The 27,243-nt window shown below is 38.8% G+C and overlaps 2 protein-coding genes across 4 annotated transcripts in view; both read left to right on the top strand.

Moving 5' to 3' along the window:
* The first annotated feature begins 1,236 nt into the window (after positions 1-1,236).
* Positions 1,237-18,544, top strand: smad5 (SMAD family member 5). 3 transcript variants are annotated; one of them, XM_053630970.1, is made up of 8 exons: positions 1,237-1,426; positions 2,697-2,789; positions 12,859-13,644; positions 14,035-14,292; positions 16,614-16,712; positions 16,850-17,071; positions 17,268-17,524; positions 17,639-18,544. In XM_053630970.1, exons 3-8 carry the CDS (start codon positions 13,242-13,244, stop codon positions 17,780-17,782), a joined length of 1,383 nt encoding a protein of 460 aa, XP_053486945.1. In that variant the 5' UTR covers positions 1,237-1,426; positions 2,697-2,789; positions 12,859-13,241; the 3' UTR covers positions 17,783-18,544. The 3 variants fall into 3 exon arrangements, with proteins under 3 accessions (XP_053486945.1, XP_053486944.1, XP_053486946.1); XM_053630971.1 differs by lacking the exon at positions 1,237-1,426 and adding an exon at positions 1,494-2,080; XM_053630969.1 differs by lacking the exon at positions 2,697-2,789.
* Positions 18,545-20,584: 2,040 nt separating this feature from the next.
* Positions 20,585-27,243, top strand: part of syvn1 (synovial apoptosis inhibitor 1, synoviolin) — a 12,077-nt gene continuing 5,418 nt past the window's right edge. The window contains exons 1-6 of the mRNA XM_053630972.1: positions 20,585-20,814; positions 22,700-22,838; positions 24,518-24,610; positions 24,728-24,880; positions 25,200-25,248; positions 25,708-25,811. Coding sequence (XP_053486947.1) covers positions 22,707-22,838; positions 24,518-24,610; positions 24,728-24,880; positions 25,200-25,248; positions 25,708-25,811 — 531 coding nt within the window. The 5' untranslated portion in view covers positions 20,585-20,814; positions 22,700-22,706. The remainder of the gene's footprint in view (positions 20,815-22,699; positions 22,839-24,517; positions 24,611-24,727; positions 24,881-25,199; positions 25,249-25,707; positions 25,812-27,243) is intronic.

Consider the following 27,243-nt stretch of genomic DNA (forward strand, 5'->3'; position numbering starts at 1 on the left):
TCACATACACATTCCCACACTACGGACACTTTGGACATGCCAATCAGCGAACGTGCTAACCACTAAGCCAGTTTGAGAACCCCTGTTCTAATATATAATGAAGTGCTATAAATTTATACTATGTGGCTGTTACTCTGTGAACCCATGACTACTAACGTTGCTTTTTTTTTATCGTTACAGCTGAGGCTAGAAGTGTGGGGGGGGGGGGGAAAGAGAGACAGAGAGAGAGAGAGAAAAACAGACAGACAAAGACAGAGAGGAGGAGTGTGTGTGTGTGAGAGTGAGAGAGAGAGAGAGAGAGAGAGAGAGAGCTCACAGATTAATAGATTTGGAAATTGAACTCTAGTAAGACACGAGCAGCCAGATAACACAGATAGATATCACTACTCAGTACTTATCACTGCCTTCAAAATCTGGCTAAATATAAATAAATCGATGAAAGTGAACAGTGAGGCCGTGTGTGTGTGAGAGTGAGAGAGAGAGAGAGACAGAGAGAGAGAGAGCGAAGTCCGGAACTCCTCGCCATTGGTTGCCTGCTTGTTGAATTTTCAAAGCCAGACAGAGTGGAGCCAAAGCCCGTGACGTCACACAGCTGCAGCACACCTCACACAGTCTATTGGAAAGAGCAGAGCAGAAAAGCGTGTCCTTCCGCCAAACTGTTCTTGACTATACTTTTGTTGTACCTGCACGCAGCGTGGACCAGGAGCCATCGCTCTACCCCATTTATTCTAATATATGTACATTACTACAATTACTCTAGATACACAACTCATATAGTAAGACGACGTTTTATCTTATGATGATTAAGCACAGCAAATAATGGCAAAAGATTAAGTATAGGGGAAATTAAATGTTAACCGAATCTATTTATTTTCCTCATTTTATTTCAGAGTTTGGGGGGAGATAATGAAACCGGATCACATCACAGACAGCTGATCTCTGAAGTCCAACAAAATCTCGGTCCCAATCAGAGCTCTTATACAGATCTCCAACACACGCATTTCCACACAGAAAAATATGAAATTCTGAAATGTTTTGAGGAAAAAATATATAATTTTTTTGTTTCTAAAATAGGACTCGGGTCATTTTCATTTTTTACAGCCTCCATAAGGCACATTGTGCTTCACTGATTCGTTAAAAAATGATTAACTTTTTATTATTTATTTATTATTTTTTTTTTTTTACAGTGTAGTTGTGAAACTTTCCTCTTTTCGTGGAACTCAAAAAAAAAAATCAAATGATGAGTAGCAGAGGTTGACTGTCATATAGGCGGAGGGATACGGCCTGAAGTTGTTCGGCTCTAGCCTCTTTGACGCCAGGAGAGGAGCAAGTGGGGAACGAGTGAAAAAAGGGGGGGAAAATCCTGCTTCGTGTTGGTTGGTGAAAACAGAGGAAACGTCGAGGGACGCCGTGATATTAATCAAAGGTACGCTGTTTTCCATAATTCACCAACAAGCCAGCAGGTTATGGTGATTTTGGACATTTTTTATTCTGCTTAAGTTAGATCATTCCGCTGTTTTCCACAGGGGGTGGGGAGAACTGAAAAAAGTTTTCCCTGGATGGCTTTGCTAATTTCACTTGCTAGCTATCATAATGTATAGCTGAGAGTCAAGGTGAACAATGTAAAGTTAAAGGGGAAATGTTACAGAACGTGTTTTCTATACATAATGTGTTTTAAACACTCTGGTAAAATGTACGTGATTTAGTGAAGTGTTAGGATAACCGAGCAGCGCGTGTACCGGGTTAGTCCGCGGACTAGCAGTAACTTTTTACACGACGAGCTCGGTTAGCTTCTTCACGGCTAGTTAGCTTAGCGACGTAGCGTTACTGCTACAAGGACTCGCCGGACAGCGGGAGTTGGTTCACACAGACAAACTTATTTTCAGTGATGACACACGAATGTGAAGAGTGTCGGCTTTATTTGAGTCATTTTAAATAGCGTTTGCTCCGCGGCGTGGTTTAGGGAAATCCAGCGGGAGGTAACGCCAGTTAGCTGCGGCGGCGTGTCTCTTGTTGGCCGCTACGGTTTGATGGACAGCTTTATCTTATTATCGTAACTGTTTCACTGTCCGGATTAGAGGTAATGTGAGCTTATTTTTCTATTCAGCAAAGTAATTCCTGTGTATAAAATCATACAGGTTAATTCTGAACCCGTGACCCAACTTTAGTTTTCCCTTAAAGGACCCGAGTGAAGGTCTTCCAGCACTTCATTTCTTAAATATCATCCTTGTAAAAGCTGTTGTTTTAAATGCTTTTTGTCTGTTTCTGATTGAAGTGTGTGTCGTTTTGTCGTTGTTGTATGTTTTGCTGAATAACAGTAATACATATGTAAGTTTTTATCTAGGAAAGAGAAATAATGATGTCTGAGTGCAGTCATTAAAGTTTTGGACAGGATGAGTAGTTCTGTTGATTTCTCTGAAATGTGCTTTTATAGAAAAACCTAAAGAGAGAGTTGTGACTTAGGGTTTAATGTGATGTCATTGCACTCATTTTTGTCACTGGTTCTCATCTCACACTGTACAGATATGTACAGGTTCACATTAAACACTCAGTTCCTTGGCTAAGCCAAATATTGAATAAATGGGAAGGTTTAATAGTGGTATTTTTTATGTTTATGTTGCCATTGGTTTGTGAAGGTTAAAATATTTAACAGCTCAGTGTTGAGTTTACAATTGCAATTTCAAATCTTTTTTCAGTTTAATTACTTTCTGAACTCGAACTTGACCCCTTTTGGACTTGGTCTCAATTCGGACTCAACAAAGGTGGACTCGGACCAAACACTTCCAAAGGTAGGTCATGATGGGGCGTGATGAGTTAAAGAATTTCACGCATCAACATACAGTTTGTCTTTGTTATGGTACTGTATACAGTTTTGGGTGTTTCATTTTTAATTTTTACGAAAGCTTCAAGTGCAGTTAGTTTTTTGTCATGCCATACGTGCAAATAGACGACTGCTTGAAGCTGTGGGCTGCGTCCCAAATCACATTTTTACAGTGTACTCATGTATTTCGCCAACTATATAGTAGGTAAGTACGTGGTTTTGGAATCAGCCGTGCACGTGTTTGCCGTTAACTGGTTGAGCACTACTGTGTGTGTATGTGTCCTGTCGCAAAATGCGGTGAAAACATGTCTATAATGCACTTCGATAATGCGACTAAAACAGGAATACTCCACATGTCTTAATTTAATTTGTGTTTACTTCAAGTGTGACTAATTAAAGTAATCAGTAATTTCTGTTTACATGGTAGTTTCTCAATCAGAGTATCGTCTTAATCGGGTTAATATTGGAATATTGTTGTCCATGTAAACGTACTCATTATTTCAGTGCTTTGGATCTGCATCTATTAATTGAAAATGTATGCATCGTTCTACTGATTGCTCCCGTGAACTTTGCACAATGCTTATGTTTTGCCATCTGTCCTGTGCTGTTACAGGAAACTTAAGATAATGAAATGTGCAGTCAATGCAGTACTTTTCTGCACAGCTATGTGCAGGTTCACATTGCTCAAACATGAGCTTTTGCAAATAAAGGTTAATGCTCTCAAGTTATTTTGTAGCAAACCGTATCAGTGCTCTATTGAACGCCTTTGTGTGGCATAACTTGTGGTACTTCGGGATAATGCATGATGGTTGAATCAGAAAGGTGTTCACGCAGGTTCTAATCCCTAGTCTAGAGAACAAAACGGGCCGTGCTGCGTGGGTGGGAGGCATGGTATACTCTCTCCTGTCAATCACAGTCACGTATGTCGATCTCTCCTGTCAATCACATGCAAACATGATGATATGATGCACGTCTGCAGATGAGGACAGATTTTCTGCACTTACCTCAGTGTATTTTGCTAATGATGCATGTTTCACATGTCTCAAAGGAACTGTGTTACCCTTCAGCATCACAGGTTGGTAGCTGTCCTGTAGGGAAGGATGGGACATAGCTGGCAGAATTCCAGGTCAGACATTATAGATGAGCTTCTGCAGTGGTTAAAAAAAATAAGTTTCTCCTGATCAAATGTTTTAGGTAATGTTCAGGTACGAAACACTGTTTACATTCTTGTTTAGAACACAGTGTAATGTGTTGTCTTTATTTATATATATCTTCACTCTCTTACCTCGAACTCTGCACATGTACCTGTTAATTGTAAAGACAAACAAAATGCAAAGATCGGTCAGTTACTTGCTTGACCATAACACAGTCTCTGTCCTGTACAGTGTTAGAAAATCATGGACAGTTAGTTTGGTTCTGCCTTAATGCTGTCAATCTTTCACTGAATCAGACTCATCTCACACTTCCCAAACAGCCAAGATATGTACAGGTTTACATTACTTGAAGGTGAGCTGCTGCATTTGAATGGTATCGGTATTTAAATGTTGGGCTCAGTATTCAAATGTGTGCAGTTGTATTCCGTCTATTCAGTCCCACCAGGATTTAACGATCACAGAAATGAATGCAAACTCAGCAATATTCTGAGCAGCTTGCAATTTTTCAAAATTGCCACATATTTTCCGCTGATTTGGGAAAAAATGTGTCACGTGACGTCATCACAGCGTGCATTCCGCCAAAGCCCTCTTTGGTTACGTGCATTGAACATAAGTACAGCTAAACGGTCTCAAAAGACAAAACGTTCAAAACAATTTTGTGCAGTTGCAATTTCACCAATTCAAGTAGTTGTCCACAAAAAAGCACCCAAAAAAATCCCACGAAGTTGGATCACAAATTTTGAAAAAAGCCACAGCAAAATCAAACATTTTTGGTCGCATCGATCAGAAAAAAGCTCCTAGGGAAACTAGGGATGTGATGGTGAGGAAATTTTCCCACCGTTATGGGGACGATGTTTAATCGATGTGCGACACTGGTAATGCAGGTATCACCAGGGGTGTGGACGGGGGTGTTTTTCCCCCTTGCTTGTGAAAGCCGTGTGGCTGTGCTCATTTCACTTTTGCTTTCGAATTAGCGGCAATTGATTGAGTGGTGAGTTCATTATAATTCTTAATGAAAAACACAACTACAAAACAGTACAACGACAATTGGTGTGCGGCTCCAACACCGGGAGCACCGACTATCGCAGCAAGCTTAAAATAAATCCTTAATGGACTGTTTATTTGGCCTAAAGGTCAAAGTGTCCCTTTTTTTTTTTCTGAACTTAACACTGACGGAACACATTATTTTCAAGTTGATGTTAATAGGAATTCATTAATAAATGTATTAATAAATAGAAGTATTTGGATCCAGCAATGTAACAGTATAAAACTAGTGTCCCATTCTAGTTTGGTTAATAAATATCTATTTTGCTTTCCCTATGGATTTTTCTTACATCTGTGTTGTGTGTGTGTGTGTGTGTGTGTGTGTGTGTGTGTGTGTGTGTGATATAATATGTATGAGATATAATATGTATTATGTGTCTGTGTGTATATATGTATGTGTTTATATGAAATAATGTATGTATGTATGTATGTATGTATGTATGTATGTATGTATGTATGTATGTATGTATATGTGTCTTCATACCAGGACACATGGGGGTGTATATGGTACAACAGAGCTCTCTTGGAAGGCTCCGTTTCTCCTTCAGTCAAAACAGTAGTACGACTGTAATCTTTGTTGTTTAAAAAAAAAAAAAGGCACAGCCCCCACTTGTGGATGATGTAAGTCTCTGTGGACAGAGGTGCTGTACAGCATCAAGAGCATTAAAACAAAGCCTAGTTAAACCAGCTACACCTCAATCACTAGACTGCTCCTTAAAAATATACACATTTATGTATTTTATTATTCAGCCATTCATTTTACTGTAAAGGCTGACTACTCGGTAACAAGTTGCACAGTTTATGCGTTTGCTTAGAGTTGGGCTGGATTTTTTTTTTTTTTGTTCAGCCATACATAGCCTAAATAGTCAGTTCACTTCATTTTTAGATAATGATGGTGCTTCAGAGTGTTCAGCTGCACGCTTTATTTTTCCTACCTCATTAAGGCTTCAGTAAGGCCTACACAAGCGGATGAGGTTTAGCAGGATGGGGCATCGTCCACGATGACTGGGAAAATCAATAGAGGTAAATGCCTTCAATTAGTGTGCATTTAGAAGATGCAGCAACAAAGCTACATTGCTCTCGTAGCCTGAAATAAGGGTGTCTTTTTAGATACTTTAATGCAAATGTCAAACTGATCATGTAAATAGATCATGTAAGTATTTTGTTATTTCCGTAAAGGTTTCAGTATACTTGTACCTTTTTAAACAAATTTTTTATTTTAATGTATTCAGAAAGCATTTGGCAATTCAGACAAGAGATTGATCAGTGTACACCAACTGTATAATCAGAGCATGGTATTCCATACTTAACGTGTGTCGAGAATATGGAGGCTGACTTACTGTAGGTTGAAAAACATCACGAGGTGTTAGCAAACTGCCTATCCTGACTTATGTTGTATGACAATCCGTTATTTTATGATTGATAACGTGGCAGTATGTAGAACCTGATGTCTTTGCTTTTCTGTTTTTTTATTTTATTTTTTTTTAAATTCCCCCATTTGTCTCCCTAATTTAGTCATCTGCTAATTCCCTCCCATACGCCAGCTCTACCATTTCCCTCCACTCCCCAGGGGGAAAAAAAAACCAGCCAACACCCCTTAAACCTGCAATTCCTTCTCAAGAACTTGGGATGGTCTCCTCTAGTCCCAGGTCCTCCGAGTTCAGCAAGGGAGATTAAATCAACATTGCTGTACACCGCATCAGCAGTAAACAAACTAGTGTATTAGTATGCTGTGTATATACACACAAGTATTTGCTTTAGATCAGTCAACATACAGGCATATGTAGGTTAACCCTTTAAAGCTTCTGTAAAATTAGCTTAAAACACCTATCCAAGTAAAATTAAAGCTGTTCTTGAACCATTCTGGAGTACATGCATGGTTTTGGTCACTTTTGGAAGTTAACACTGAAATGTTTTCCCCAGGAGTCAGAATCACTGCAAGTGCTCCTGCGATTAAGTAATAGAAGTTTGAACGCACTGAAATGGAAGGGGTTTTTTCCACCTGATTTTATTTATTTGTTTTGCATACAGTTGCCTGCAGATGACTACAGCAGGGAGCTATTAGCTGGAAAACGCAATTAGACCACATCATGAAACCTTACCTAGTCCAAGTTCAAATTTGATAATACTAAAGAAAATTAATATTTCACATGTTCTAAGGGTATGTCCATGCGTTTTGCCTAAATCTCCTTTTGGAGACTCTAAAGGACCCCTTGTAACCATGGACGCATGTCTTATTGCCTATACAATGCGCCAGTCATCCACAGAATCGGTGCAGTTGGCTCGAGCCTTTCATGAAGGAAAGGGGGAAGGCACTTTTCAGCACAGACGATCATTGGCTGTTGAAGGTTATGAACAGGACATAGAAGTTCCTATTGGTTCAAACGAGGTGTCAATTAAAGGTCAGAGTCCAGTGGCCTTTTTGAAGTCAAGCGATAGGGAACATTCACAAGTGAACCAAAGTTATAACGGTGAATATGTGAAAGATTAGGCTCATCTGCCGGTAATTTGAAATGATGCAGCAACAGTCCATGGGTATTTACTGATGTAGTTTGACAGTAACATGAGTTAGTCGGTTAGCAGAGGCTAACAGGCTAACAGCTGTGCACTGGCTTTACACGTGTACAACACAAAACTATGCATTTGGAGCACTTGGTAGAAAATATATACATAAATAATTAATCATACTTACAGGCTGTGATCCAGAGGAGCAAGATGGTCCAAATAAAGTGGGTACGGACCCATCTTTAATGAATAATCGTTTCGCCAATCCCGCTTTGACTTCTGCTAGATTTCAGTGAAATGACGATAACACAAACGAAGGTCGGAGTTGAACTGCTGTGGTATCGTTTTAAAATTTTAATTCTAACCGCTGACGCTTTACATCCTCATCCTTTGGGTGTCCATGTAAAGTGGTTTTGCTTTTGCAGCGCCGAAAATAATGTCTTCTAGACAGGAACCTAACTCTTTCAGTACGCAACTACTGTACTGTGGTGTTTGAGGGTGGGTCAAAGTACACGTCGTTCTCGAGCAGCCAATGAAAACCAGAGGTGTGGTGTTTGGTTACAAACCTACATAGGTTAGTGCAGGAAGTAAGTCTGGAATTACTGACGACTTGTTTCAGCTGTTCAGAATCGGTTTGTCATTCACTTTTGATTTTTTAAACTTTGCAGATTTATTACATTCGCATAGAGCTATATAACACTACATAAAAGGTAATATCTGAAAAAGCATAATGGGGCACTTTAACAGGTTAACTTGAATCTAACTTGAATAGTAACTTGTTAAATTTATGACAAGTAAGTCGAATGCAGCACAAAACAAACTACTGCTCATTCCTCATCAGAGGGCCTTGTGACACCCTCAAAGGAAAGCACTGTCTGCCTGCTTCTGTGCCCACGGTTTGCTGGTGTCTCTGTAACTGGCAGGGAGAGGAAAGTATTGCATTCCACCAGCCGTAGACTCCCAGCCAAGAATGGCTTTGGCCTTGTTGACATTTGAACTTGCAATCTCATCCATGGTGAAAACTGTTCTTTTGCACCTCTCAGGAGCCTTGCCCTTATTTATTTGTTTTTGTTTGTTACCTCTGCAGTGGTGCAAGTGGGACAGCTTGGGAATTAGGGACACACAGAAAAGGCATTTAACTGTTGCCTAATACTGAACTAAACAAGTTAAAAAATGAAACTGTTGCTTGTGGAGTGTCCAGATGAAAATTTACTGCTCCTGTATCCTCACAGATTTTCTGAATAATAACCGTTTGTTCTGCTCCTGTATCCTCACAGATTCTCTGAATAATAACTGTTTGTTCTGATGGGTTTGGGCTGATGTTTGGCAGCATAAGAGGTGGTCAAGGGGAAGGGATGTAGCTATAGGAAGTGGCTCACAGTGGCCCGATATCCTTTTAATCCTGATTCTGCTCTCAACATTTCCATCAGCTGTGCTCTGTCTGTCCTGTTGAGTCGCTTGGAGAGCTCCCTGGGTGCGGCACGGGCAGCCTGTTGCTTACAAATACAACACAGTGGCGCTCTTACACTACACCACAGTACATTACATTTATTCATTTAGCAGATGCTTTTATCCAAAGCGACTTACAAATGAGGAAATACAAGCAAAGTGATATCAAACGGAGAACAATACACGTAGTGCTATAATGCAAAATCTTTTAATTGAGTTCTAGAAAAGCAAAGTGCACAGAGTAGAGATGTACGAGCCAGAGTAGGTGGCAAATGGGTACATCTCAGACCACACTTTCAAATAGGATTGTATTTGTTGATGCCTTTACTATATACATTGTGTATTAAAATTTTACACACCCCTGTTAAAATGGCAGCTTTTTTGTGAAATAAAAGAATGACACTAAGATAAATCACGTCGGATCTTTTCTCACCTTTATTGTGCATTTGCACAGTATACAAATAAAATGAAAAACAATCAAACATTTATAGGAAGAAAAATAAAGCTTCCAAAAACCTAGTTGCCTAAGTGTGCACACCCATAAAACAAAATACTTTGTTGAAGCACCTTTTGGTTTTACACAACTCAGTCTTTTTGTTTAAGAGTCTGTCAGCATGGCACATCTTAATTTGCCAATATTTTCCCACTTTTTCTTGCAAAAACATTCTCGATCCATCGAATTGGTGATGTGCTTTTTTTTGCATCAAACATACCTTTTGGAATTGGTCTCATCAGACCATTGCACATTTGGTCACATGGTTTGGGGTGATTTTAGTTTTTTTGTGATAAAGGGTTTCCGTCTAGCCTCCCTACCCCGTAGACATGGGAAGAATACGAGAGATTGCTGTCACATGCAAAGAGTAATCCGTTCTTGTCAGATATTCCTGGAGCTCCTTTAACCCTTGTGTGGCCTTATTGACATTTTTGTCTTTTATCATTTTTTTGTCTGTGTTAATGCAAACAGTATAAATTTTGCAAAATGTGTTCTTAGAGTTTTATTCACCCTCATTTGCTTTCATAAATCTATTTTAAACTGGTTACACACAATAGTTACACTCAGGACCTTAAGGACAAAAATGTCCCCTAGAAACCAATTCAAGGTTTCAAAACACTGAATTAAAAAAAAAAATCTGAAATGTGTACTATTTTCTCAGGTTTAGCCTAAATACATGTGTTTTCCTTTTTTCTGATTCTGCTGTATTATAGAACACTGCAGACCAACTGAATATATGATGCAGCTATAATCGTGAGGGTGTGTTTGTATGGATATCAAAGCTGTGGTTTGTACGTGTGTGCTGAAATTTATGTGAGAGAAAAGTTTATACTTTACAGAAATTGTACTGGAAATCACAAATCCCACCCCATGTATGTAAAGAAACCAGCATTTAAAGGGTTAAAGTTCTGAAAATGAATGAGTGTTTGGTAGTTCTAATCAGAACTGATGCTGGTTTTTAAAAAAAAAAAAAAAAAAAAAAAAAGGGAATTGAGGGGAAAAAAAATTAATGATATTTCTATGAAAGTTTTTGGCAATAGACATTTTTGTACTTTATGGACCTGAGTAGTGTGTTTGGGTTTTTTGTGTGGTTTTATATATATATATATATATATATATATATATATATATATATATATATATAATATATATAAAAAACAAGAAACATGAACTAGCACTATGGACTGGGAGCGGAAAAACCAGCGGGGACTAAATGAACTAATCTGTAGTTTAAACTAACCAAATCCATCAAGGACCATAACATTAACAATGTATCTAACTATACTATATCTACTATAATACTCTGTGAGGTGTACAGGTACGTGAGTGGTATATATCCCCAATATAATCAGCCGTATAGAACCGAATAGAATCCATTTTTCTGCACTCTTGTCAATGCACTTTTTGATGCATTTTTTAGTTGTAGGCTACAGTGTGTTACATTCTTTCAGCGGTCAGTTTTATCCTAACATAGGCTATTCAAGCGGGGCTCAAAGATGACCACATCAAAATATTTTTATTTTACTAATTTATTTATTTAAAGTTATATTGTGCCTTGTTGGTAGCCTATGCCTGCTGGAATGAAAAAAAATGTTCAGTGTTAAATAAGTAGTTTGAAATTGTTGTTTTTGTAATTGATTTTTTTTCTTTTCTTTGAAAAGCAAGACAAAATAGTAAAAAACACATTTTGACTTTAATTTATGCAGTGGTGAAAAAAATGGCAGAATAAATGGAAAAAATGCGGGGGAAAAAACGTGTTCAGTTTTCGGCCAAGTTTTCCATTTCTGTGCATCCCATATATATATATATATATATATATATATATATATATATATATATATATATATATATATATATATATATATATATATATATATATATGGCACTGCATAAAAAATATGAATGCATCAAAATTTGTTAATCATTGACATATCAAAGAATAAAAATATGCTCAGCATTTAGTATATGGAAAATAATTACTATTCTTTTTTTCATTAAAAAAACATCTGTGGTATTATGTAAACAAACCAGCATTTAAAGGGTTACAATTTTGAAAATGAATGAATGTTTGATAATTATTATCAGAACTAATGCTGGAAGAAATAAAAATTTGACGTCAGTGAAAGTGGGGAAAAAAATATTAATTCTTAATATTTTCATGACTGTTTTTGGACATGGATATTTTTGTCCTTTATGGACCTATGTGTACCTTTTTTGGACGCCCAAGGGTTAATGTTGCCATTGGTCTCTTGGCAGCCTCCTTGTTAAGTTTTTGCCTTGTCCTTTTGTACCTTTTGGAGGGATGTCTTGTTCTTGGTGATGTCACTGTGGTGCCCCCATTTTCGCCACTTGTTGAAAAATATTCAAAATATCTCAAACTATTAGAATGCTGGATTTTTGATTTCCATGAGCTGTAAGCCATAATCATCAAGATAAATTTCAAGTCTCTTTTTTGTTTTATTCACTTCATTTCTTTTGTACGCCTCTCCTGATGGATTCCTTTCGACAGGGAGACCCTGTACAGGCTTTGTTGGCTCTTTGCAGACCATTGCTTCACCAAGATGCTGTCAAGAAAATCCTACAGGTCTTTATTTTTGTTTTTAATCAGAATAATTTAATTGACAGCTTTCAACACATATGTAGTGATTCTCTTGTGAACAAATGCCGGTGATCTGTGCGAAAGTGAGGATATTTTGCGAATAATTTTATTCACAATTTTTTGCATGAACAAAGCGTTCCTGTTGCTTCATATAATTGGGATTAATCCACTTGAGTCACATGGATTACTTTTACGATGCCTTTATGAACTTCTTGGAGCTTGAAAGTTTTGCTTAAATGGACTATAAACAGAGGGACAGAAATCTCCCAGGTTTCATTAAAAATGTCATTTGTGTTCCAAACATGAACGAAATCTCATGGGGTTGGAATGACACGAGGGTGTGTAATTGATGACAGTTCACCCAAAAATTAAAATTCTATCTTTTTTAATGTGTTCTTCATAGCGTTGTGTGATGGCCTGCTTGGTCGCTGCAACGTGAATGTATCTAAAAGAAAACAACTGGCCATGCTAAATATTAACATCATGTATGGAGTTCATGGCTAGCGCTTTGGTTAGTGTATTTGCAATGATCGTGTTATGCATGTGTGTTTTATTATGATTGCTGCATATCTCGGGGAGGCCAAATATTTTGATTTTCTTTTATAACCTGCACTAATCAAAACTGATGGAGTCTGGATTTAGAAAGAAGTGAAATTAGCTTTGGAAGTACTATGATAAATGGTGTAACTATCTTGTGCATATTGAACAATATTGCTCATAGGTGTGTCAAGCTGGTATACATGAGTTTCGATTTGTGGTTTAAAATGTAATCCATCTTTTTATTGTCTTGCAGGTGCTGAACTGTAAATTCACCCATTTCTTGGGTCCATCTTGTCTTTAGCATGGATTAGATCAGCTGCACTCAACTCCATCTGCAGTTCACCACTGGTTTAAGAGTAACTCCAACTATTTTCCCCACTCGCATTTGCCCTTTGCATTAGCTCCCAAGTGGTTGTGACCATCTTACACCCCCACCCCACCCCCCTCAAGCGCAGGCCTTCCTGAGCACCAGCAGCTGCGTCCTGCCTCCGTTTCCTGTCCTTGGCCGTGCAAGGCTAAAGTCTTCCACTCCCTAAATACCTCCCTACTGCATACACACACGAAAACAGGCATCCTTCTGGCCCGACGCAGCCCGACTAGCGGTCCAGCTCCCTCTTCCTGGTGCAGCGTGGCACGATGACCTCCATGTCCAGCCTGTTTTCGTTCACCAGCCCAGCAGTGAAGCGCCTGCTGGGCTGGAAGCAGGGAGATGAAGAGGAGAAGTGGGCTGAGAAGGCTGTGGATGCACTGGTAAAGAAGCTGAAGAAAAAAAAGGGTGCTATGGAGGACCTGGAGAAGGCCTTAAGTAGCCCCGGGCAGCCCAGCAAGTGTGTGACCATACCTCGTTCACTGGATGGCCGTCTGCAGGTGTCCCACAGGAAGGGCCTTCCGCATGTTATCTACTGCCGTGTGTGGCGCTGGCCCGACCTGCAGTCGCACCATGAGCTCAAGCCTCTGGAGGTGTGTGAATATCCATTTGGCTCCAAACAGAAGGAAGTTTGCATCAACCCATATCACTACAAGAGGGTAGAAAGTCCTGGTAAGCTAATGTCAGTTCACATGCTAAAATATAGTAGATAAAATGCATGTCTGAAACAGACTGCTCTGAAGATGTGTACCAAAGCTGTGTTTCGTGTAACGAATTAACAGTGCTGTAGGCTGTTTGAGCTGTCAAATTCCTTTAGGCTCCTAAAGGCCTCGTGATCCATGTAACACATGTTTTTCTTCTGCTGTACTCTGAAAAAGCTGTGTACATTAAGTATTGTATTGAACTTTTTAAGAGCAAATACCACGTCATGCAGGGGAGAGAGAAAAAAACATTTTTGTTGAAGCCATTTTATTTACTGTTCAGCCAGAGCCAAATTACTTTTATCAAGGAATTCTTGATTTCTATATAAAATGTTTGACTTTTTTTCTTTTGACTCTTCAGTGCTTCCACCTGTGTTGGTGCCTAGACACAGTGAATTCAACCCACAGCACAGCCTTTTGGTGCAATTCCGCAACCTGAGCCACAATGAGCCACACATGCCTGTGAACGCCACCTATCCTGAGTCTTTCCAGCAGCACAGCGGTGGGAGCTCCTTCCCCATATCTCCAAATTCACCTTATCCACCTTCTCCTGCCAGCAGTGGCACATACCCTAACTCTCCTGCCAGCTCGGGTCCATCCAGCCCTTTCCAGCTCCCAGGTATTTCAAAAGTCCTCCGATTTATTTGACTGTGTATATGATTCTTTACTAGTGTAATTGTACCGATTTTATGCAGATAAGTACAAATTGTAAATACAGAATTGTTGGTGTTCTGAAGAAGAATAGGAAAAGGCTTATACTGTCACTTACAGTACAGTGGAATTATTTTTTTTCTTTACATATCCCAGCTTGTTAGGAGTTTGGGGTCACAGAGCAGAGTCAGACATCCTACAGTGCCCCTGGAGCAGAGGGTTAAAGGGCCTTGCTCAAGGGCCTGACAGTAGCTCAGTAGATTAACCACTGAGCCACTACTGCCCCTTTGATCTAGAAACTATCAGTAGAATACAAAACCCTGTGTATCATAAACAAATGAAATGCCAGCTAAGCAGAGCCACAAAGCTCAGTGAGGTAAATATGTTGTACATGCCTGTCTTCCATACTGGCTCTGAGGGATTTGCTGATGCCTGCATCCACTCGCAGGCTGTGTGCACTCAGGCACACGGGACGTGAATGGTTTACAATGCTCAAAGAGAGGGGCTAAAGCTGCTTTGTGTGCTGCTTTGTGAATTGTGTGTATTTATTATCATTAGCTGTTGTAGCCTAATGCCTCCTGCGATGTCTCCTATTAATTTATGATGATGCCAGGATATGATGAGAGTTGGTACAGATGGTGAACAGTGTAAAGTGCATATCTCTACTTTTATAGAAGTTTATATATATACATAATACTTGGTTACATCTACAACATTGACCATACTACTCTCTGTTATGAGAAAGTAATCAACATTCCACATTTATCTGCATTAACCTGCTCTTTATTTGTTTGGTTCATAATTTCCCATAACGCTGCTTTTTTATTTTATTTAATTTTATTTATTTATTTTTTAAATTGATGCTGTTGGCGTACTATAATGTGGTCACTTATAATTCACATATTTACTTAATGGCTTGTTGTTCTCTAAGATTGTGCTTTGTATCATCCTTGTAATTTGATGCATCATCTTTGCTGCTGTAACAGTTTCCCTCAGGAGTCAGTAGACTATCCCTCTATCATCAGTCTAACAATTTTCTCTTTGTGTTTTGAATACATCAGTGGTGATTGAAGGAGAGCAGAAGATAACAGTAACATTTAAATTACTACTGTTTTTGGTTGATTTTTGGTTGAGCTATTTTTATTTAATTTATATTTAATAAGTTCTAAATTAGCAGTTTTCAACTGTATGTCAATATGGACATTTGAAGCCGGCTTCACCCTGTATGATATTCAGCTGAATTTTGCTGTCTCAGGCTTCAAACCACACATCGTAAAGGATCATCTTTGGTCAGGAGTTGAGATTGGTGTTTTTAGAACGTGTAATATGACGTGCTCGGCAGCGGCCGATTTCAGTGCCGCTGCAACCAAAGACAGTCAACGCCAAAGTTCTGGCAGCGTCCAAATATCTGCATGTGACTGCTGCTACAACACTTGTCTAAATTGTACCAAAAGGAAGAGGACATATGATTACACAGAACTTGCAGGACAGCTACGAACACAGTAGTGGCAATGGCAAAATGTAAACAAGTCGTATGGGATTTTAAAAGAAGAGCAGTTTGTTGAATTTGTTGCAGCAGACAAATTGTCTCTAATGTCTCATCACACCTCTATCACAACAGGACAAAAGGGAAAAACACACTTGTGATATGCGGGGGGAAATAGAGGATGAATTACAGCTTCCACGTGTGTAGCTAGCTAATTAGCGTGCAAATGCTTTGTTCATAGTTTATTTACTGTTATGTCAATGTTAAACTATTTTATGATTTCCAGTTAAAGAGCTACAAACACATGCTGCGTCACTGCGTCACTGCACACCCAGTATGGCAACATAGTAGTTTTCTTATTTGTTGAATCTGACGTGAAGAACATGTTATCGTCTATTACAGAATTCTTATTGGGATCATCTCATACAGTGTGTCAATAATAGTAAAAGTCTGCTGGAGTTGCACAATGTAAAAGTGGCTTTAGGAGAATCACTGTAACCGTACACACACTAACATTTGAAACAGCTTTATTTTTTTATTTGTTTTAAAAAAATAATAATTTTAAGTCCCTCCTTTACTTGAGCACCATGGAATGAAACTAGATATCCTTGTGGAAAGTGTGATGGCTTGTGGGTTGGTTTGAAATGGGCATTTCATGTCAGGGACTTGTGAAATCAGACACTAAAAGCTGTCTGTAAGATGTAGGAGGAAGGGGGCTTTCATTGCATGTCCATTGAAGCATTGACTCAAGGGTATTGACTCCACTTCTAACAGCTCTCCTTGTGGTGTTTTATTTTTCCCAGCTGACACCCCTCCCCCTGCCTACATGCCTCCAGAGGAGTCGATGGGACAGGACGGCTCTAATCCCATGGATACTGGCAGCAGCATGGTGCCAAGAGGAGGTAAGGATGCCACAGTGAATTGGATAAACATGGCCCATTTTCCTGAAACCAGTATTTCTATTGTGTACTCCAAAAAAAAAAAGAGTGCAAAAACCACTTATTTGTTTTTATTTTATTTAATTATTATCCTCTGTCAGATGTGCAGCCTGTAGAGTATGAGGAGCCAAGCCACTGGTGCTCTATTGTGTACTATGAGCTGAATAACCGTGTTGGTGAGGCTTACCATGCCTCCTCTACTAGCGTGCTGGTGGACGGCTTCACTGATCCGTCCAACAACAAAAATCGCTTTTGCCTGGGCCTTCTGTCCAATGTCAACCGCAACTCCACAATCGAGAACACCCGCCGCCATATTGGCAAAGGTAGGCACAAAGTCATGGTACTCTGTAACAGATTTAGTTATTTTCATGTTTTGCTCTGAGTCAGAATAGCTTCTAGGTGTATTCTCTTTTGTACTTAGCTTTAAATATACTTTTTTTTTACTTTTTCTTTTCTTTTTTTTAAAAGCCAGTATTTTATTTTCTAGCTGAAATTGTTTTGTCTCCTGTCTAATCTTAGGTGTTCACCTGTATTATGTTGGAGGAGAGGTGTACGCTGAGTGTTTGAGTGACACCAGCATTTTCGTGCAGAGCAGGAATTGCAACTACCACCACGGCTTCCATCCCACTACCGTCTGCAAGATCCCCAGCGGCTGCAGCCTCAAGATCTTCAACAATCAGGAGTTTGCTCAGCTGCTCGCTCAGTCTGTCAACCACGGCTTTGAGGCTGTCTATGAGCTCACAAAGATGTGCACTATTCGCATGAGTTTTGTAAAGGTATTATTTTTGTTTGTTGAGTGCATGCTGACTTTTGAATGTTCAGTCATTTTCAGCCACTATTTAAATTTTTAACAAAACATTTGCTTTGATTGTTGCTCTCCTCCTCCTCAGGGTTGGGGAGCTGAATATCACCGACAGGATGTGACCAGCACCCCCTGCTGGATAGAAGTGCATCTGCATGGTCCCCTTCAGTGGCTGGACAAAGTACTAACACAGATGGGTTCACCTGTGAACCCCATCTCCTCAGTTTCCTAATGATGGGCCTCCATGGGCTGGGAGGTTCTTTTTATCTGGATATTTTTTTATAAAAAAAATTTTTCTCCAGTTTCGAAAGATATGGAGGTCTTAAGGGTTGAACTGTTTACACTATCTGCAAAAGGGTCATGAAACTCTGAAGCAGTCAGGACGACGAGGAAAAAAACTGAAGCACATCTATCAGAGGAAAATTCTAGGCGGTGGCATACAACGGACTAACTACTGCTTTAGCAGTTGACTTTGTGTCTGTTTTAAAATGTTGCTTGTATGTTTGATTTTTCTCTACCTGTAGGTAACCTTGTAGTTGAAAACTTAAACAATTTCACATATCTTCATCTTACATCAGTCCAAAATTGCGATCTTTTGATTCTCTAAGAATCTTTGTAATTTCTATGTTGTCTAATCCCAGTTACTCTCAAGTAAGACAGTCTCTATTATGTTTACTATTAGACTCTGCTCACTATGGTTTGTGTCCTTTTTTTATAGCCTTCATTGCCTTAAGGCAAATCAAAAAGTTACTGCTTTGAAATAAAGACTATTTGATGAAATTCAGGTGCATTCTTTTAGCTGATATGTTCATGGCAAGATGTTTTAACAAATATGCATTTACCTTTCTCTTTTTACTGTAACCAACATGGGTAACTAGAGGTTAAGTAGCACTATTTTTTTTGTTGTTGTTGTTCTACTTCACCAACTATTGTATTCATGAAATTCATTCTGGGTTCAGATTAAAGCAGCCATGAAATAAAGACATGATTCTCTTGTGTGCTTATTTATTGGAATAAGAGAGACTCTTGGCCAGGAGGACAATGTACTTGTCAGTGGTGCTTGAAAGTTTGTGAACCCTTTAGAATTTTCTATATATCTGCATAAATAAAACTTTTCACACAAGTCTTAAAAATAAACAGAACCCAATTAAACAAATGAGACACTAATATTATACTTGGTGATTTATTTATTGAAGAAAATGATCCAATATTACATGTGAGTGGCAAAAGTATGTGAACTTTTGCTTTCAGTATCTGGTGTGATCTCCTTATGCATCAATAACTGCAACTAAACATTTCCAGTAATTGTTAATCAGTCCACATCTAATAGATGCCTTGCGGATGCACTATGGGAAGAAGGGAAACTGGCAGGCACTGTGATGCTCTGGGCGATGTTCTGCTGGGAAACCTTGGGTCCTGGAATTCATATGGATGTTACTTTGACACGTACCACCTACCTAAATATTGTTACAGACCAAGTACACCCCTTCATGGAAGCAGTGTTCCTTAAAATCAGTGGCATCTTTCAGCAGGATAATGCACCCTGCAACACTGCAAACATTGTACAGCAATGCAAGGAGTCCCAGTTGTTGACTTGGCCTCCAAATTTCCCAGGTCTCCATCAAGGAGTTGCTGCTAAGGTCTTAGTGCCAGATACCACAGCACACTTTCAGAGGTCTTGTGGATTCCATGCCTTGATTAGTCAGAGCTGTTATGGTGGCACTAGGGGGACCCACTCAATGTTAGGCAGGTGATTTTAATGTTATGGCTGATTGGTGTATGTTGAGAACATTTACAGTAAGTATACTTGTTTCATTGTGCATGAATAACACGAATAATTGTAGCCTGTAGTGTGTAAAATTAAACTGAATAAAACCCGGCAAGAGGTCATGTTCAAAAACGTTTGGACGCAAGACATATAATACACTGGTGGGGTTTGATGAATAACAGAAAAGCACATTTCAAATTGCTGTCACTGGTCAATAAGCGTTAACAATAGTAAGTACATCTGTAGGCTTTTATACAAGGGTGAGCCAAATGAAAACCTTAATTTGTATTTTTGTTTATTTGCTTATTTTTGCAGTGTTTATTGCAGAGGTGTCACAAAAGAAGGGACTGTTGAGGACAACGGGCCATTAGTACATTTTTACTTTTGCAGTTGCAGGTTTAATGTACTGTCTCTCTCATTCATTTTCCGCTTCTCTAAGACTCGTTTCATCATTTAAGGAATAACAGAAGTTATTGTCCGATAAACAGTTTGTTTATCCATATGCGCGTTTGGTATTAATATTCAGACTTTGGAGCGATGTGGATTCGAATTTGTTTTGAGCTGGTACATGTACAGTATGTCCGCATTTAGTTTAGTTAGTGTAGATATTTGACGTAAACATGGTAACCACAGTGCAGGGATTACCTGGACCAATCAGATACAGCGTTCTCATCCCGGCAGTCACTCTCCACTATCCGTGAAACTATTCGGTTGAAGCAAACCTTATATATATATATATATATATATATATATATATATATATATATATATATATATATTTATTTCATAAAGAATTATTGTCTGAGACAGCATAGCTGCTACAGACGAGGTATTTCCTATAGATGGTTTGAGAGAGAATAAAGATTAGCCCCAAATCTAACGCTTGGTGACTGAAGAGCGGGTGTGCAGTTTTGATACCGTTATTTAGTATTGACACTGTATATTTATTATACACAAGTGTGTGTGTGCTTATAAACCTAATATCACTACAAATAAACGAGGAAAAAAATATTTATTTAAATGTGCACGACCGAAAAAAAATGCAAAAACGCAATAACAGTGTATGACTGGACAAATTTTTGTAAGTTTGAGTTTTTTGGGATCCCTATGCCTGTTGTAAATGTCTGTTTTTCTTGCTCACATTTTATGACTGACGTTTCCATCCATTGCCTCGTGAAATATTTCACTGGCTTTGAAAACCCGGGTACTTTTAATATGTAGAAAGTACGGTGCTTATGGTTTTGTGAGGCTGGCCGGTGACGTCATGTAGGAGCGGCGGAAGTGAGGTGGCCTTTTGTAGAGCAAGCGAAAAATAAACACGTAATCGTCCGACTGCAGCTACTGCTAGCCTTATATGTGTCGGTGGAACAGGAAGGTATTGTGTTGGATGGCGAATTAGACGCGGGAGTAGTTCGTGTGTCGGCTCCAGCGCTGAGCTCCGCTACTTCGGCTCCTAGCGCGGCGGTTCGTGCAGACTCTGAGGGGCAGAAGCGGCGGTAAGAAGAGCTCCGCTCACTGCAGGAGCTCAGCTCGCGGGCTGTGCTCTGATTAGCCTGGTTAGCTGTTAGGCTAATTCACGCTGAGGTGGAAGTAAATCACGCTCGTGGTTGTCTGTGAGACGTTTTGTCGCCGGGTCGTAGTTATATTTAGTTAATTTAACAACGTTAACTAGTTGATATGTTGCTTCCGAGAATCTCTGGTAGTAGTTTAGCCGCCTGCTCTCCAGCTGCTAGCTATAGCGTAGTTCATGTGAAAGCAGCTGGACTGAAGCAGGCTGTCTACACCAAACTGGAGCTAGTTGACACAGCTGAAAACCTTCATTTATTTTTAAACTAGATTAGTTCATGTCAGGAATTGTGTCTAAAATATTGAGCATAAGAAGAGTGAGACGCTTTTAATCCTGTCGAGCTGCAGAGTGGGTGTGGATTTACTCAAGGAGAGACACTGAGTTACACATCACAAGCAGTCTTTACCAGACCGGTCATGTTCTCACACGTGTACATTTTATATCGGAACTTTTCAAAAAGGAAAAAAATAATAATCCTAATCACATTTGTTTATGCAAACGAGGCTTCAGCTTGTTAAATGTGTGTAAATTTGCATGCTTAATTTTTTTTCTTAATTTTTTCTTTTGACCTTTGGATTAAAGTGACGCTGCTCTCAAGAGAAATACATGCAAAAAATATTAAAATACACGATTTACACACACACACACACACACACACGCGGTCAAAAGTTTGGAGTTTCTCATGATCTTAAAACTCTTTTGATCTGAAGCTGTATGAGTAAATGTTTGAAATCAGTGTTGTAGACAAAAATATAACTGCAAGTTTTAGGCACCCTATTTACTTTTTAGTACAAACTTTGTTATATATTTTTTTGTTTTATTATTTCTAAATTATTGAGTTAGTTAAAAAAAAAAAATTAGATTCCCAAACATTAGTTTTTTAGCACAAAATTAAATGTTTCTATGTCAGTAAAGAAAGCAGCATATTATGTAAAATACCACTTTTCAGACCAAAAAACAAATCTCTCCCTTATATATATATATATATATATATATATATATATATATATATATATATATATATATATATATGAATGATGTGTTTGTGTGTGTGTGTGTGTATGTGAGCGAGAGAAGGGGGGATTTCATTGTTTAGTCAAGAAAAGACCATGCTCTATTCTATAAAAATGTCATTTTTCAGTATTAAATCTAACATAACTCCAACAACAATCATCAACCCAAAAATAAAACATTTTGGGAAATGTCTCTGTAATATCTTTCTCATTAGGACTAATAATGAAGATGTAAAATGTCACCTATGCAGAAAACTATTTGGAGCAAAGCAGCTTTAAAAACACATTGTGGTTTAATGTTTTTCCACTCTAGTTAGCAAGGTTTATTCGGGTTTATAAATGAAATTGATGTGCGTAATCATAATGGCATGTATATCATGCGTATCAGGAAACAGGCTTTTTAGGAATATAAGACGTATTTCTGTTGAGTTGTAAAATACTTTCATTGGTACAGTTTAAGAGAACACGTTACAGATGGAGTTTATCCAGAAATCAGACGAACGACGTGACCAAAACTGTCATTTCAGCCTGTATTGTCTTGTTTTAACAACTGTTAAGGAAAGGAAACACCTGAATGTATTAGGGTTTCACTTCTTATTTTAAATTAATAACTGCATATGATATAAGTTCAGGATGTATGTAGGTTTCTCAGTGTAGTACACACTCAGTGGCTCATACTGTTTGAGGTGAAAATGGCCGCACCACTCTCGAAGAGCCCTGTCATTAAGATTAATATCGATAAAGCCTGTGCAGTTTTCCTGAGGTCTGTATTTTGTTTGTTTCATTTCCCTATTCTTACAGTGCAAACATGGTGCGAGCAGCTTTGGTAACAGCTACTAGTCTGGCCCTGACCGGTGCCGTCGTGGCTCATGCCTACTTCCTCAAACACCAGTTCTATCCTACAGTGGTATACCTCACCAAAAGCAGTCCAAGCATGGCAGTAAGTGCATCCAAATTCTTCACTTATCACACAATACACTGGGAGAGTACTAGTACTAGTCAGTCATTATTATTTACTTACTCTGTTTCATCACACATGTAATAAGTGCTACTTACTTTCCCAAGCAGGATGAATACAGTGCCAAAACCCACGGAGAACAGAATTGTTTTTAACATCATTAAAGTTAAGCTGGTCTGTTTTTGCAGTCACAGACAAAACTCGCGTTTTCTAAAAGAATTCTTTGGTGCAGAGTTGAGATCAGCAGTCTTGAAGCACAGAATGTGACGCCCTCACTGGCAACCAAAGATGAAGTTCTGGCAGTGTCATAATTATTTTTTATTTTTCCTCAGAGTGTGACTGCTGCTATAACATTCATCTAAATGCCACAGGATTTTACAGTACAAACACAGCAGTAGCAGTGAAGCATAAATAAAACACGCTAATGGACGGAAACGATCCTGTTTGTGACCCCATTTTCTACACAAGTCCTGATCGTACTGATTGCTACCACAAGCAGAATGTATTTATTTTTATTAATAGCAGGTCTTGTGTTAGAGGCTGTCTGCTGTACAATCTGACATGGAGAATCTGTTTTAGCACACAATCTGTTATTGAAGTCAGCCAAGAGTTTAATGGGATCATCTCATACAGCGTGGCAAGTAATCATTTTAAAAGACTGAAATGGAGTGCTGCAGGGACGACGTATTTTTGCAGGCCAACCCGGAAGTTAGCATCACCCTGCTTCCCTCGACAAAAATCCAATAGGATTTTTCGATTGGCTTTTAGATTATTGCAGAAAATAGAAGCTCTGTGACCAACAAAAGTTTATGACTTACGTGTTTAGTTCATCAAGATAATCTTCACAAATGAACAAAACTTTTATAAAACTTGACGCCGAAATACAATCGGCAGAAGTAAAACACTAAAGTTTGGCTATAAACGCACTACACCACGGTCACATGACTTAAATGTCACCACCACTACGCTTCTGATAGAATTTGAAAAAAAGGCTACAATTGGAAAATACTACAAATTGATCAATCTACAATTTTGAAAGTTTGAGTTGGAATAGTCTGCAAGAGCGTGAGGATAAACACGACGAGGCTGTAGTAGATGAGTTTTCCTGTTCGGTGTGATGACGTTTAATGTCCCTGACATCCTCTGTAGTCTTATTTAGCCACTTGTTAGCAACCATGTTTTTCAAGACATGTAAAAGCTTTTAAAAAAAAAAAAAAAAAAAAAAAAAAAAAAACCTCATGAGTTGGGTATTACTGATGTATTTTGTGTCGTAGAATACAATGTGAAAAGGTCTTGAGCTTGTGTTAACCGCGGACTTTATTCCAAAAACCCATCCCAAAAAACCGATTGACTTTGGGACGAAGGAACAGAAAGTGCTAAAATGCTAACTCACTGCTGGGTTTCAGGACTCGTTCCTGCAGCAGTCTATAATCACACAGTTTAAAACCAGCTTTAGAGCTTAGCTGGAAATGTGGTCATGCAGAAGAGTGATACTGTTTGTCTGTCTGTGTCTGCTTTTAAACCGGAGCGGTAATTCGACTCCAAGTGACTTAAATGTCAAAGGCTTGATAGAACAAAAGCAATTTTACAAACTTGGGTTGATTTTTGAAAAGTGTCTCTACTGGTATCTCGAGCTGAATGTTGCCTGGTGTCTTTGACAGGTTTTATATATCCAGGCTTTCGTGTTGGTTTTTCTGCTGGGAAAGTTCATGCGCAAGGTCTTCTTTGGCCAGCTGAGAGCTGCAGAGATGGAGGTATGCATGTGTACATGTGTCTAAAGTGGGTTCAGGTTTAGCCCAAGGTTTTTTTTTTTCTTTCTGCACAAGTGTGTCGTGAGCCTCGCATTTCTCATCATGTCCCTCCACCCTCAGCACCTGATCGAGCGTTCCTGGTATGCCGTGACTGAGACCTGCTTAGCCTTTACAGTCTTCAGGGATGACTTTTCCCCCCGTTTTGTGGCCCTTTTCACTTTGCTGCTCTTCCTCAAGTGCTTCCATTGGCTGGCTGAAGACAGAGTCGACTTTGTACGTAAACATTCGTAAGACCTGGTGTTAATCCCGAGGCTCGTTTATTGGTGGATGATGCTTTTTTTTGTATCAATTTAACGATCTCGTATAGTGTATAGGCCCTCGGATGTTTTGTTTAGCTCCTTTGTAATTCATGACTGGTTGCAGATTGTTTTCTTTATACGATTCATTGTTAATGCTTGATCCTTTTTTAGGTGAGGAACGGAAATTTCACACTCAGAATGAAATGTGCTCTAAAATTATTATTATTATTATTGTTATTATTAAGATTGCTTGAGCTTATGTGTCTTATTTGTTTATTTACTTTTTTTCGTAGATGGAAAGAAGTCCGAACATATCATGGGTCTTCCACTTCCGAGTTCTCTGTGAGTATAAATTGGATTAATAGCAAGCCTGAAGGGGGAGTTTAGCTGGTCTGGTGCTGGTTTATATGATCACCAACATACTGCATGCTGATGGTGTTTTACCTTCATGGTTTTAGGAGTCAAACAGCATGGTCATCATTGACCAGTTAAACCAGCACTAGATGTGCATAAAGCAAACCGGGCTGTTTTTTCAGCGTACTGGTTAAGCATATCGATATTGCAATGTTACAACTACAAAGTATCACTTGCATCAGTAATCGCACAAACTGAAACCGTTATGAAACCGTTATATAAGCCTATTTACATTTCTATTTTCAGCATTATGCAAAATTTGAGGCTGCACCTGCTCTTAGAATGGGAGGCAATGCTTTTTGACCTTATTTGGAAAGCGTGTCTTGATATTGCATCATGTTTTCCCAGCTATTGACTTTTTTTTTCTCGCTTTATGCTCCCGCACAGCTCTAATGGTGTTGCTAGGAGTACTAGACTTCTTATTCGTCAATCATGCCTGCCACAGCATCATCACCAGAGGAGCCTCGGTACAGCTGGTCTTCGGATTTGAGGTGATCATTGTTTTGTGATTTGAGGTTCCCACAAGCGTAGACGGTTTCATCTGAAGGAACCTTATTTCACAATAACCCCTTCTTGTAATAATCAGTTAACTAATTTAGAGAATTTAGGATTGGTTTTAAATACTGTTTCAATACCAGTGTCATGTCCTAGTTCAGGGGTCCCCAAACATTTTGGGCAAACAACCCCAAGTGCACATTATAAATTTTCTGCGGCCCCCACATTTTCTAATTTAAGACTGCTGTAACATTCGATCATTTTATTATGTCACATCCCATCATAATCAGGTTAGTAACATAGAGGTGCATCTCAAAAAATTAGAATATTGTGGAAAAGTTTATTTTTTTTGTAATTTAATTAAAAAAGTGGAACTTCTATTCTAGATTCATTACACATAAAGTGAAATATCTCAAGCCTTTTTTTTAAATCCTGATGATTACGGCATACAGCTCATGGAAATCAAAAATCCAGTATTTCAAAATATTAAAATAAATAATTTATAATATATAAAAGTCATTATGTTAATTCATGCACTCAATACTTGTTCTGGGCTCCTTTTGCACAAATTCCTGCATCAGTGTGGCATGGCATGGAGGCAATCAGCCTGTGGCAATGCTGAGGTGTTCTGGAAGCCCAGGTTGCTTTGATAGTGGCCTTCAGCTCGTCTGTATTGTTGGGTCCGGTGTCTCTCATAGATTCTCTATGGGGTTCAGGTCAGGTGAGTGTCTGGCCAATCAAGCACAGTAATACCACGGTCAGCAAACCAGTTACTAGTAGTTTTGGCACCGTGGGCAGGTTCGAAGTCCTGCTGGAAAAGGAAATCAGCATCTCCATAAAGCTTGTCAGCAGATGGAAGCATGAAGTGCTCTAAAATCTCCTGGTAGATGCTGCATTAACTCTCGACTTGAGAAAACACAGTGGACCAACACCAGCAGATGACATGGCACCCCATATCATCACTGACTGTGGAAATTTCACACTGGACTTCAAGCAACGTGGATTCTGTGTCTCTCCACTCTTCCTCCAGACTCTGGGACCTTGATTTCCAAATGAAATGCAAAATTTACTTTCATCTGAAAAGAGGACTTTGGACCACTGAGCAACAGTCCAGTTCTTTTTCTCCTTAGCCCAGGTAAGACACTTCTGACATTTGTCTCTGGTTCAGGAGTGGTTGGACACTAGGAATGTGACACTGCAACATTTCTGTATTGCAGAAAAGGCTTGAAATATTTCACTTTGTTTAATGAATCTAGAATATATAAATAAAATTGAATTAAATTATGGAAAAAATGAACTACTCCACAATATTCAATTTTTTTTAGATGCATCTGTATGTATATGAAACATAAGTGACTAAAACTCAAAAGAATATTTTTTGCATTGACTTAGTAGTCAAGTGAGAAGAAAATCCATGCCAGGGTGTTG

Source organism: Ictalurus furcatus, chromosome 8 (genome assembly GCF_023375685.1).
Source record: "Ictalurus furcatus strain D&B chromosome 8, Billie_1.0, whole genome shotgun sequence".
Taxonomy (NCBI): domain Eukaryota; kingdom Metazoa; phylum Chordata; class Actinopteri; order Siluriformes; family Ictaluridae; genus Ictalurus; species Ictalurus furcatus.